Source organism: Psittacula echo, assembly GCF_963264785.1.
Source record: "Psittacula echo genome assembly, chromosome: 4".
In the NCBI taxonomy this organism is placed as follows: Eukaryota; Metazoa; Chordata; class Aves; order Psittaciformes; family Psittacidae; genus Psittacula; species Psittacula echo.
Window position 1 is genome coordinate 41,022,914 of NC_137738.1, and position 13,704 is coordinate 41,036,617.

Genomic DNA, 13,704 nt, shown 5'->3' on the forward strand with positions numbered 1-13,704 from the left:
GAATGAATGCATGTAGATCTACCTTATGCTGCTCAAGCTTCCGGTGTATTGTATTTGCTGTTTCCTCATGAGCTTGCTGAATAGTTACTTCTTCCCTCAGAGCAGCCTCTGCTCTATACAGCCAAGCACCTATTGTTCCCAAAGGTGCAGGAAGAGATTTATCAAGGTGAATATGCCAATCAAGTAGCTAGGAAATAAAAGTAAGATGATTGAACATCCCTCCTTGCTTAATTATACAAACAAATATCTTGAGGAAAATTTAGACTTTATACTGTAAGACCAAACACTCAATAATAGAGTATGTTTGAGACATACCCCTAGGTATATTACTTCAAATTAATTCTGAAATTATAGCATTCTCATAGGCAACAAAATTTCTCTAAGGATTCATTGATTTAGGTATTTTCCTTTCAGAATGATAATTGAGTTATAGAACCAACCACATATAAACTGCAACAACTGACAAGCTAAAGATCTGGAATTTCATCAGTTCATAGGCACAGCAAGGGATGTGAGACCTTCTTCCATCCAACATCATTTATTTCATGCTTTTACATAAAACCTTTTTATTTCTGTTTTGAACATATTTTCTATGTGTAAAGGACTGTGGAGTTGAGAATATAGCAGCAAAATATCACGTCTTTTTGGCAATCCCAGTTACAGGAGTGAAAAATTAATAAAAATTATATTAGAATATTTGCGAACAGATCCTCTGTTAAATATATGACATTAAAAAAAAATCCATGAATATACACTGAGTAATAATGATTTAATAGCTTCTTATTTGGTACAAACAATATAACTTGCTTGGGATTTTTCATTCAATTATTACAAAATTAGTATAAAATAAACCCTTAATATTAATTTATCATTATTACACCCAGATCAAAAATAACATTAAAGCCTCATTTATTGATAATTTATTCAGTAATACCAGAATTTTTTTTAGTCATATTAAAAAAAATGTTATATTAGAATCAAAGTATCTTTATCTTAAAGCTCATAGTCTGAGCAATGTTAAAGCTGATAGTGCAGTAAATATTCTCAAAACAAATGCAAAATAATTCAACAGTGCTAGAAAATCGGTCCATTTTTAGGTTCCTAATGCCAATAAAATCAGTAGCAAACAGATGTCTAAATGATTTTAAATTCTCATCCTTCATTTAATAAAAAATATATAGCATAATAATTTTCAACTTACCCTGGAAGAAACTCTGTCCCATGCTTGCTTCACCATAGCTTGATCAAGTGATAATTTACCATCTTTCCTTAATGACTGGGTTACAAGTTCAATCTGTTTCCTTTTTACCTCATATTGTACTCTGAAGTGCTTAAATGACTGCACAAAGAGAAAATAAAATCAATGTTGTAAAGAGTTAAACAATTAAATTCTTCAATATTTATGGAGTACTACAACCTAGGACAATTTTGTACTGATAGAACTCATAATCTTTCCCAAAGAGGAGTAGCAGTAAGCTTATATAATTACACTGAAAGGCATTTTATTTAAGGTATATAGAGACTTCAGAATCCTCCAGCGAAATATAGGTAGGACTTTTGCATTTCCCTTCTGTTATCAGATGCCTGAACACTATATGAAAGGAAATAATAACTGATCAGATAAACTAGCAAACAGATTAAATGCTACTTGAGACATATACTGGCTGCTTCTACAGAGCAACCATGCTTCAGGAGAAAATATAGGCCAAGATTTATATTGCTGATCTAGACATTAACCTTTGAGAGAGGGGTTAAACATTAAGCTCTAAACCCTGTCCTCTCCCTTTATCACCTCATCCAGCCTTCAGTTACAATTCCCATCTGAGCTATATCATGCAGGATCTGGAACGACTGTACAGACACATGCTCACTTCTAAGTAGGACAGTCCTTCACACTGCTAGAAAAAGCTCTGTGTTAGGCAAACCATCTGTGCACTGTTCTACGTAGGAAAGCTGGAGCTGACATTATAATTCCTCCACCAATAAAAGGCAAGACAATTTGTGTCCTTATTTCTTTAAACTACAGTATATTGACTTGCATATATACAGTTTGTACAAAATACTGCAATACATGTTACACATAATGAGGACAGTGATGGCTTACCATGCAAAATTTTCACTACTGCTTACCTGGTATTTCTCCTGTAAGCTTGTTTCTGCCATTTGTGCTCGGGCTAAGTCTCTTTCAAATTGTTCTGCCCACACTTTTAGGTCTCTCAGCATCAGTCTGTCTTCCTTCTATGATTTAGTACAACCGCACAGAAGAAAAATATTGCAGCCTATTTAGTAGAAGTGTCAGATACAGTCCAGAAATTAACATCTTTCTAGCAAGTTTAGGTCATTAGTTGTAAGGAAAGACAATGGAACGAGTTCAATTCTCTTATCACTTATCTTCATATAGGCTGACTGAAAAGCACTTCCTGAGTATAAGAGAACTCAGCATCTAGATGTGAGTCTAAGAGTGGTGAAATAATGACAATTCGGTACATTGCAGTGTTAGAGATATTACTTCTAAACTGACATTAAACTAACACACAAAGTCCTTTACATATACCTCAAAAGGTAGTTTTAGTCTTCCACATATTTGCAGTCAATTTTCAGTAAAAGTTAATTGAGCTGAGACAGGAGAGGATTTTATCATCTACCACAGTTTTATTCCTGATTGACTTCAGGGCAATCCTTGACATCAAGCTTCAAGCTCAGAAGTTGGCAAAATATTTTGATAGAAAATGTTTTAGCAAAGAAAATGAAAAGAAAGAAAACCCAATTGTATTCAGTTTCTTTTCCTTACATGTAATTTTATGGCTGTGAAGAACAGCCTATTTGTTTTACAGTTTTGCTTTAATGCTTCAGTCTGCCATAATATTGATGCTTTGCAATGCTGCGAAATTCACTGTAGGATTAAGTGACATGGTAGTAAATAGAAAAATAGTAACAGGAAATCTCAGGTCTGTGAGGATGTTTTATGAGAAAGTTTTTTTGTGCACTGTGGAAGCAGGCTAATCAAGTAGAACACAAGTGTCTGTCTGAGATTTCCAACTAACGGACCATATGTGCTGGCTATTAACAGAAGCTACTCTTTGAAACAAAAGAAGCCATATTACTGCTAGAATTTGGCTGAAAAAGATCTATTACAATGAAAAAATGCAGCTGCACATCATGAGTTAATCACCTAAAATGAGTGATTAAGTTTCAAGCATTACATGAAAGAAGAAAAAATGGGCCATGTGATAAAAAAGAATAGCCACTGACTGTAGGCAAGAAACAAAGTACTTTTTTGTAACTTTCTCCAGAGAAAGGAGTCAATTATGGTTACTTTCTTTGAAAGCTGCCTCAAATATTTAATGTATAACTTCCCTTAATAATTTTAAAAGCATTCAAGTATTGCTTTATTTCACCTGAGGAAAGGGCAGGATACTCAGATAGGAAAGAAACCCTTCTTCGATGTACTTCTGCTAATTCTCTTGCTGATCCTCTGCTCAGTACAGTGGTGGTTATTTGGACAGAATTTGCACAAGAGATTGTGCTAGATAGGTTCTAGCTGGGTAGTTTCAGCAAGGTTAACATGGTATTAAGAGCAGCTGTGCTGGAACAAAGTTTGCTACAGTTCATGCTCCTGTCTTCTGACACTCGCGAAAAGTTGGTACCTGAGAAACATGATAGGACACATATGACACTTCCCTGCTCCAGCTATTTGTAATGCTAGGATTTCCTTGACTGCACAAACAGTCTCAATAAGCCAAAACTCCTACTGCTTTTGACTTCTCAAATCATTTAAATAGAGAGAAGAAAAATAAAATTCCTACTCTTCCGATCTGATAGTTGGCTTTATGTGTGGGAAAATAACATCAATATTCTTTGAGACAAACAGCAAAGCCAGGAATACTCCCTCATGAGGAGAAAAATACAAGAGACAATTCTTAACTCATCCAGCCATCAGAAACTTTGGTATTAAATGCCCTCCATTCATTAGAAGTTATAACTTTGGTGATATCTCTATTAGTATTCAACTGTCAGCTCCATAAAGGCAATACCAGACTATGCATCTTATAGCATCACAGAATCTATTGTAGTTTGAATCATAGAATCATAGAATCATTTTGGTTAGAAGAGACTTCCAAAGGTCATCACCCCCCCTGCAATCTTAATGGATTGAATGTCCTATAACAATCCTACTAACTGAAACTTTAAGTATGCCAGTCTGAAGTCAAAAAGAGAATAAGCATGTCACAATGTTCTGTACCTTACTTTTAGTTCACACTATACATTTAGTTTTGTAAAACACTGGCTTTTACTCCTGTATAGCTCATGCTCATATTACTGAGAAGCACCTCCTCAAGGTCAGTCTGCCAGACCATCTGTGTGGCTGCAACTGTTCATACCGCAATGTAAGCAAAATAGGTATTCTGCAAGATTCCTGTCAACACAGCTTTAAAATTTAATAATGGCTAAAACGGTGTCTGACCAAATTTTTTTGAAATAGAGTATCACTGTGATCAAGAACACCTCTGGTACCTGGAGATAAAGAACACAGGAACAGCTACAGCTCTCTTAAATCACATACTATTTTTCCAACATTAAGTGAAAAGATCAAGTTAACAGGTGGCATTGAGTCTTCTGTGATTTGCCCCCACACTATTTAGTTAGATAGCTTTTTGGTTACTTTGTTTAATTGCAGAAAATGTAGGTGTTTCAGTAACCACCTGTTTGAATGCTGTTTAAAGACATCGTGCAACAATGCATGATAAGCATTTTATTTATTTATTCATATATTTTCACAGGTTTCCAGTTCAGTGCATCACTTATCACCTGCAAACATGGTTCTATGGTCCCTGGTTAACACAAAGGCATTTTAGAGTCTCAGTTTGGGTAACTGACGTAAAATATTCACTTTCTTAGACAGCAAGGCACCTGTCACCCACGATCCCCAGGTTTAATGAGCTATCATTCTTAAAATATGACTTTCATGAGTGCGTAGTGCTTCTTCCTCTTAGTGAAAAAAAAATTTGAAAGGATATTATTATAGATATGCAAACAATTTTCTAAAGCCTGCGCATCTGAAGTAGCATAAAGATCAGAACATAAACCATCCAAAAAAAGTTATCTAGGATAATTATAACCATTTGTGCTTTTCCCATCACTGATCTCCGATCACATTTATTTCAGTTTATCAAAGCCACTATGACTTTTTCTGCATAACACTTCCAAACAGCATTTTAAAGTATTAATTTATCCTGATACTATTCTATGAATATTCACTGATTTGCAGAAGTGAACCAAACTCAAATGCCAAGGAACATCAAAGAAGGTAATTAGAGAAAAGCATTTATAAGTTCCAATATGATAAGGTGGTACAATTTAAATTTACAAAGGAAGTTTTTGGCCCAGAATCAAAGTCAAAACATTACTTTTTTAACTTACATGCTGGAGTTAATTTGAAAATTACATAATAGAGAATGCTTCAGTGTTTGAAGGGCTAAAAATAGGCATCTGTGTTTCATGCTAAATTTATTTATGGACTGGAAAATGAGTTCTTTGTTAGGTTCTTTAATATGTAATAATAAACCAGGTGAACTGTTCAAATTCCCAGGCACAGGCAGGATAGAATTTTCAAATATGAACTTTTATATCTAAAAAACTAAGTCACCTGTTTTTAGGGACATTGAAGTATTGCATTTCCTATGTGCTAAAAAATCAAGTCCCTTTAAAAATGTTTATAAATTAATTCAATTAATTATTCTATTGCTTTTGAAAACTCGGGCTTATATGCATGTGATACTGGATGTGTATGTGTAACTGAAACACATTCACTGACAACAGTATCACGGGTGCATGGTGAATGCTGAACCAAGCATCATCTTCAGCGATGAGCCAATAATGCCTGTCTGTAAAAGCAGACAGTAAATCACTGAAAGAGCTCAAAAAGTTATTTTTATACCTTCTGCTCAGGAAATTCCTCTTATATTGGGGAACTACACTGGCATAAGGATGTTGGAAGTGACAGGATTATCTTCTGAATTACTTGCTCATCAGAGCACAAGAAGGGAATTACTTTGAAGGAGCATACTTCCTTTTTGTTAAATATATACCAAAATAAAGAAATTGACAGAACTTTCATCACTTCAGAACTTTCATCACTTCAAATCTTCACTAGCTTCAGCAGCAATGCACTGGGCCTGTATAAGTCTAAGAATGTACATCAAGGTCCCATTTAAGCTGCCCAAACTAATTTGAATGGGTTGGGAAGATGGGAATAATTCTGCTATCAGCATTAATCTACACTTCAACAAATATCACTAGTTAGATATACAAAGTATGAGATGAACCCTTGATCATACTTACTTGAAAATAACCTACAGTTTATATATAAAAAAACCCCCCAAAACAAAAACCAAATCCAAAGCAACAACAAAACCCACACACAAAAATGAGTGTGGAACCAAGGTAATTAACTGGATCAGGTCAAACTATAACCTTATTGACTGACTGGAGTGACACCTGTTATTTGTTTCATAGTATATTCACTTCTGCAGTCTTCCAGTTTCACCTCTGAATGTTCATTCCAAATGAATATTCAGTTGATACTAGAAAATTATAACTATCTAAATGTCTAAGATGATTAAAAAAGCATATTTTTTAAGAAATAGCATTTATATAAAAAAAGGAGCAGCACATATCATGCAATTACACATGAATGCCCTCTCCTTCCAAACCACAGTCCACATACGTCACTTACACAATCATCTATACAATCTAGTATCTACTCTATAAACCTAAAGACGTACAAAATAGCCATTTAGAATGAGATTAAATGAGTAGAAACAGCAATCTATAATCTATTTGTCATGTTTATATCTTTACTTCAGAAAAACAAAACCATAGTCCAAAAATTATTAAAGGAAAGTTTACTTGTTTTTCTATGATATTTTTCTGAAATTATTTGAAAATTGAGGCTGTTAGCATAGGCTCATGTAAGAAAGTAGACCTAGACTTATTATGGTAATCTACTTCCTTTTTTGAAAGATTAACATAAGGCTAGCAAACAAATGTACATAAACCCACATAAAATCTGAAGTCAAATAAGTGCAGGATAAAAACATGTAACATCCATGAAAGTGCAGTTCAAGCAACTATTCTGGAGTATATCACCCTTACCTTAAATTTCATAAAAGAAATCACAAAAGTTGGCATTGCTTGAAGTTCCTAGCAATATGAATCAAATGGGAAAGCAAGAAGGAGAGCAAAAAAAAAAAAAAAAGAGCAAACAAAATAAAGCAAAGCAGGCAGAAAGTCCACAGAGAAAAATACAAGAGCCACGCTTGTAAGAATACAAGATGTACTTAAAATATTACCAAGTTCCTGTGTCTGTATGGTATCTAGTAAAGTAGTTTTCATATTAGATCTGCAGCCTTGAAAATGCTTCTAGGGGTGGGACATCCACAACCTCTTTGGGCAACCTGTTCCAATGTCTTACCACCCTCATAATGAAGAATTTTTTCCTAATATACAGATGTTTTTTTCCTAATTCATTAGTTTACCTTTCACAGCTCATGTGCCAGAGTGTCTGTGGGTATAGCCAGAGGGAAACAGAGCATGGAGTGGCTGAGTCCTGCATCTCCTCCATTGTCTCTGCATAAATTCAGGAAAAGGCGGTAAGGATGTTCCTCAAAATCCAACCCCAGCACAGGCAGCAGACCTAGCCAAGGCTGTTGGCAGCAGAAACTGCATTGTGTGCCATGGTATAGAGACAACGGAGCTGCCTTAGCCTGCCACAGACCACAGCATGAGGCTTCAGTGCTCACACCCTCTGCTTCAGCAGCCTCATTGTTCAGTGGGATGCTATGGGATCAGCACATGTATGTCCTCAGACTGATGCTGCAGTGAGGAAAACTTAAAAATGCAGTGATCAGGCACTAGAATTGGACAGCAAAGCTGCAGCTGCCTTAGCCACACATTGCTGTAAGGAAGGAGATTCACTCCTTTCAAAGCTCTTCTATAGCTCTGTAGGGAATGCAAAGAAACACAGATAAAAAGTGCTTCCTCTTTCTTTCTTGCTGGGGCTGAGCAGATTGTCTCAGCAGTATTTCCTGTGTTTGCCATGAAGAAAGCAAACGATCAGGGTTAGGAAGTGAGTCATGATCACTTGGCATCACTGAGTATAGCCATTCTAATACAAAGCCAATGCACTAGAGCATACAGGAAACAAAAACCAAGAAAAAGACATAACTGAAAACAGTTCCTTAGAACGAACAGTTAAACAGCCTCCCAAGCCTAAAAGCCCAGAGGCTAAACCTAAGCAATCTCTTGGCCTATTCTTGTTCTTATCAAGAAACCAAGTGTGGTAGAAACAAAAGTGATGCATTGCTTCAGGTAACAAATTACTGCAATCTCGGTGTTATGCTTGAAAGCGTCTTTGGGAACTTTAGAATCCATAGGTTTGCTACTATTTACAATAGCTGTTTCTTCTCTTTTTGGCTCCTACTGCTGAAAATAGGAAAATCTCTGCGGGATCACCATTCTGTTTTCTCCATCTACTAGTAAACATCTGCAAAACTGGTCCTTTATTCTCACCTAATGTTTCCCAGGTTTTTTACTGTGCTGGCTTTTCACTTGAACTGCTCATCAAAAGGAAACATAGTAAACTTTTAAGAAAGCTATAAAATGGGTTTACAAAGCCCCCATAATTATAAACTCAATTGTATGCAAGATAAACTTACATCATTCTCTTGCACATCAGTCACTGTATGATGAGGATCAGGATAGTACTTCAAAAACTGGGCTACATAGGTCATGACGGACTTTTCATCTGGCTTGTCAACATCCACATCTAGACAAGTATAGAATACAGTAAATTAATCTTTAGCTGAATGGCACAAATGTCTAAACAGTATGAATTATCACATCTGGTTTAATTCATGCAAGTAGTTAAAACTCTTTTCAACTATGCACTAGGTACCTTCTGGATCAAGGAGCCTTGGAATTCCTAGTTCTGCTTCTGCAATTGTGAAGGCTTCTTCCAGGTTTTCTCTATTCGACCTTCCCTTCACTTTCTCCATATCTACTAAATCTGGACGGATAGCATGGATAATGGAATGAAATGCAATACCACTCCTCCAGCTTTGTCCGAAATCTTTGATTTCAATTCCAACTTGCCTGAAAATATGAAAGAAAAAAAAAAAAAATTACTTGCAACAACATCATGACTAAATGAAACAAGGGAGGAGACAGGATGGTTCACCCACTGGCTATCAATTATTAAACCTAAACCACTTGTGGTCCCTGTAATGTTAATCAGGTTGACTGCAGCTCCATTGCATAAATTCATTTCTGCCTATGAAGAACCAAGAGTTTTTTGTCATATATATACTGTATTTGTCTCCAGTGGACTTGCTAATGGCAATAAGCCAATGGTATTCTAAACAAATAAAGTGCATCAAGGTTCTCAAGGTTAATGTACAACACAGAGTCTGTGTATGTAAACAGCTCCATTCATTATTTTCTCCCCCTCACTACTTCGGACTAAGTACTTTGTATCTCCCTCCATTATGATTACTGCAGTTCAGCAATGTACACCAGTATCATAAAAACCAACCAACCAAACCCAAAACTTCAGTAATCTGGTGTCTTTCAAAATGAAAGCATGAACAGTGACATCACTGCTGTTCAGATGAAAATGTAGCAGAAATTTCTTTATATTCTTATCAAACTTATGCGTCAACTAAAATATAAACACAAATTATCAAAAAATACCAATATAAAATGATAAAGTAATCAGAACTGAATCACACTGACTGCATCTTCTAAAAGCAGTTCTGAAAGATACGGTGTTCTAGCGGCTGCAAGATTGTTTTTTTACTTTGTCTGAGCATCCAAACTTCCTTTAAGGACACACCTAGACACTAAGGTAGCCTTGTCATTGGGATGCTTACAGCAAGAGTAGCTCTGAATGAAGGCCTCATTCAAAGCTCACTGTAATCAGTGAAAGCCTTTTACTAACTTTACTGTGTTCGCAAATTACAATGTGAAGCAGGGCTAGGCAAAGTGTATCAGCCTTCCTCTAGGCTTCTATCAACTCATTTCACCTACTCTTTCCAATAATGCTGATGGTTTCATTTATGAATGTCTTTCTATTTTGTTTGTTTACATGTCTGAAACTGCAGCTGATCACTTTCAGTTGCCTGTCCCTTACCGACAACAGTGCAGTAGGAAGAATGCTGAATGCCAGATTAGATTGTACTGCACCACAAATTACTGTATTCTACCTATTTATTGGAGAACTGGAGAAAGTCTGTATCTTTACAATTATATTTCTTTTCTCTGATACACCATTCCATAACTAGCCATTTTCTCCCTTTATTTTGCATGACTGATCTCTTCAAATAGCAGTGATTCCTTGATTTGAACAATTAAATCCATTTTATTATTTTAAATCTTTGATTTTTATTTTCTCGTTGTGGAAGCTATCAAACAACACTTGTATCTTTGATCTAATTTATGTGCTTTTTGATGGCATTTTTGAAGTATAACAGACATGGGATAATTATGCTAAATAAAGGAGAAGATAGCAAGCTACAACTCAAAAATAACAGATTAAAAAGAATGAAAGTTCAGGGCAACTTCTGTAGTAATAAGTCCCTTATATCACAAACCTGCAGAAAGATATTAATAATTTTTTGTCCCCAGCCTCTCACCAGCAAATGCCAGAATTTTGTGCTCCTACAAACTCTGTCAGTGAAGAATGCTAAGCCAGTGTGGGACTTTCATTGTTACATCAAGTGTTTTGGCAGGTCTCATACACTGTCATTCAGAAATCTAATTCCCCTTTCAGTTCCTCATTCTGCCAAAGACAATCCAACTCATTATTCAGAATTGATAAAATATGATTGCTTGCAAAATAATGCAAATCATTATTTATTACTTATTTAATGGTGGTAATATTTAGCAGCCTGAGTTGCCAAAAAGAATATGATAACAGGGAGGTACGATATAAATATTGAGCAAAAGGACAATCCCTGACTGAGGGAGTTTAGAATCTGAAGAAGACTGCACTTGAGATACAGTTTCAGTTTATGTGTACGTTACTTACTTTGCTGCTGTGTATTGTATCCATTTTAACAAAGCCTTCCTGGCACTTCCTTGGACCTTGGTTACCACCTTCCGTTTGCTGGGGGGACTTGCAGTTTCTGAACTGACAACGCTCTCCACAGAGGAAGCGCTGCCTGACAGTGCCTGCAGCTGTGGGAGGTTGCTGGTAAGCTCTTCAATCTGTGGGGAAAAAAATATTAATGGACTGTTTGTAGATCATCTTAATTCTGACCATTTTCTTAAATAATTTCCTAATGCAACTGACAAAGTTGGGCAGAAGCTATGATTAACATGCTGTGTTTTATTTAACTGTACATTAAAGTAGCTTCAAAAATGCTAATGTATGTGCCCAGACGATGGTCTTAATTCAGAGAGTACAAGACATTTAGCGGCTATTGACTTCCTTAACACCCTAAAGCTAGAACAATATGCAAGTTTGTCATGTTATCTCTTACGACAAATTACCATTGAAACAGGAGACAACGGCTTAAATTCAGCTTGAATTCAAAATATAAAACACTTGATTAATTTCAGAGGAGGCTCATTCAATTAAAGAATGGAAGTGACCTCAATGATCTCATCTAGATAGCTCTTCATTTACCACTGTACTGTTTTGGCACAAATTCAGTTGTGGTCTTGCTTAGAGGTACCTTGCTAAGTAATAGTGAGCATACTGCAGGCAAAGAGGATTAGTAGTGTTTGTGGAGGGTGTATGAGAGTTGTTTGCATCATGCCTTTCATTAAATGAAAACCATTAACTTGATTCTTCTAAGAACACGGATTTGATTAACACTTTGGTTCTTTAACATAAAAAGGTTATATCTAAAGGATATTGCAACTTTGTCCTTGCTATGCTGTCTACATAAAAACAAAGTTTTGCCACATCACAGAATGTGTCTGCCATAATGAGAACCACACCTATCATGCATTTCTGCTTTCATTCATGTTAAAATGATGTATCTGCTTGTGACAACTAAAGAAAAGCTCATAAAAAAAACCCAAGTAAAACTGATGCAGAGAATTAGAGTTTCAGTAACTCTGAGAACCATAATTTTCCTCATTTATTTCATTGAGCTATAAATTAAAAACACAACATCAGTATCATTCTGGTTAACTTTTCTTCTGAGAAGGAGATCTGAATCATTGATGTGTCACATTGGTTGATGCTCAAAACAGCATCCCTGAGACATGAAAGCGACATCATAAGAGAAGTAAAGCCAAAGAACTCCACAAAGAAAATCAACCAAATTAGCTGGGTTTTCAATGGTTGAGCAGTGACTCATTTTGTTAACTCTTATGGACAGGATTTAGAAAAGCATTTTTCTCTTCTACCTAACTTCAACAGAATGCAAATGATCTCTCCTCTACAAATTCAACCCCCTCTCAATCTACACCATTCACAGCTAAATTTTATCCTGCATCCCCCAGTGAAATCAGTGTGTCTACATATATGGAAAATAATTAGTCTGACATTGAGAGCACTGGAATTAGATATAGAGCACAATCACCACTGAGGTTACTAAAGGTACTTGTAACAAGAATCCACAATTCTACTATCTTACTTTGTTGTTCTGCTGTGTCCTTCAGAGAAAGTGGAAGAATATGTTCCACTGATGAAGGAACCCCATCCCTGGCCCAGACCAATCTATTCCAAAGATAAATATGTAATTCTACCCAATGTGAAGCACCCCTATCATCAACTGTTGCTTTTTTTTTACTCAGGATCAGATTCTCAGCTACCTGTAAAAGTGACTTAGCTATGGTGAAGGACTGGAACTATACCATTTCATATGAAACAATGATCTGAACCATTATTTGAGCAACCTATACTGAAGTATAAAAAAATGTAGTACCTGAAAATATAAAATTATGGTCCACATCAAGCCAAGCACAATAGAAGGCCTGCCATCAGCAATATCAGTTGAGTTTATGTTGACAAGTTTAATCTATATAGGAAAGAAAATATGTGTTACTACCACACACAAAGAATGACAGTTATGAAATCCATTTCCAATAGGTTTTATATTTTTAACGCATTTTTGTAATCAAATAATGTTTCTTAATTTAAAAAAAAAATAATCACTGAATGGTGCAATTTCACTTTTTAGACAAGTATAGCTATAGCTAACGAAAGATTTTTAAGACCATTACATGCTATTTGTGGAAAAAATATTTCAAGTAGAAAGAACAATAAAAATTACATAGAACCATTGTACAAACCGGAGATCCTCTGTATATGGACTAGCATGAAAAGCAAAAGGAAAAATATGAAACAAAAATACGTTTTAAATTATTACTTATTAGGTAAATGCATTAATTTGATTTTATAATAAAAAGCACGTTCTTAGCACGTCTTGCAATACAATTAATAAGGAAAGCAGGGATTTCTTGCTATAGCTCTATTAGATTTGAAATAAAAAAAGAGAAATGAGTTTGAGAATAAACAAGAAAAGGAAAAGGGACCTTAGAAAGCATAAAAGAAATGTAAGAGAAAAAAGAATGCCTAAGTTCTCCAGTAGAGAGCCTCTTACTGTAAAGATATTACCACCACTGATTAAGGCTCCTTTGCAAGACAAACCTGACTATAGTTCTTTTAAAACAAGAAAAGAGTAGGAAAAA

At 35.5% G+C, this 13,704-nt stretch overlaps 1 protein-coding gene across 5 annotated transcripts in view; it reads right to left on the reverse strand.

Moving 5' to 3' along the window:
- Positions 1-13,704, reverse strand: part of SYNE1 (spectrin repeat containing nuclear envelope protein 1) — a gene marked incomplete at its 5' end in the record, with an annotated part of 295,244 nt that overhangs the window by 221,237 nt on the left and 60,303 nt on the right. For 2 of the 5 annotated variants that reach the window (XM_080616378.1, XM_080616379.1), the window contains 8 exons: positions 23-187; positions 1,202-1,339; positions 2,131-2,238; positions 8,718-8,827; positions 8,957-9,153; positions 11,087-11,265; positions 12,939-13,031; positions 13,306-13,326. In XM_080616378.1, coding sequence (XP_080472504.1) covers positions 23-187; positions 1,202-1,339; positions 2,131-2,238; positions 8,718-8,827; positions 8,957-9,153; positions 11,087-11,265; positions 12,939-13,031; positions 13,306-13,326 — 1,011 coding nt within the window. Of the gene's footprint in view, positions 1-22; positions 188-1,201; positions 1,340-2,130; positions 2,239-7,155; positions 7,204-8,717; positions 8,828-8,956; positions 9,154-11,086; positions 11,266-12,938; positions 13,032-13,305; positions 13,327-13,704 lie in introns of all 5 variants that reach the window. The other 3 variants (XM_080616377.1, XM_080616381.1, XM_080616380.1) reach the window with 3 other exon arrangements.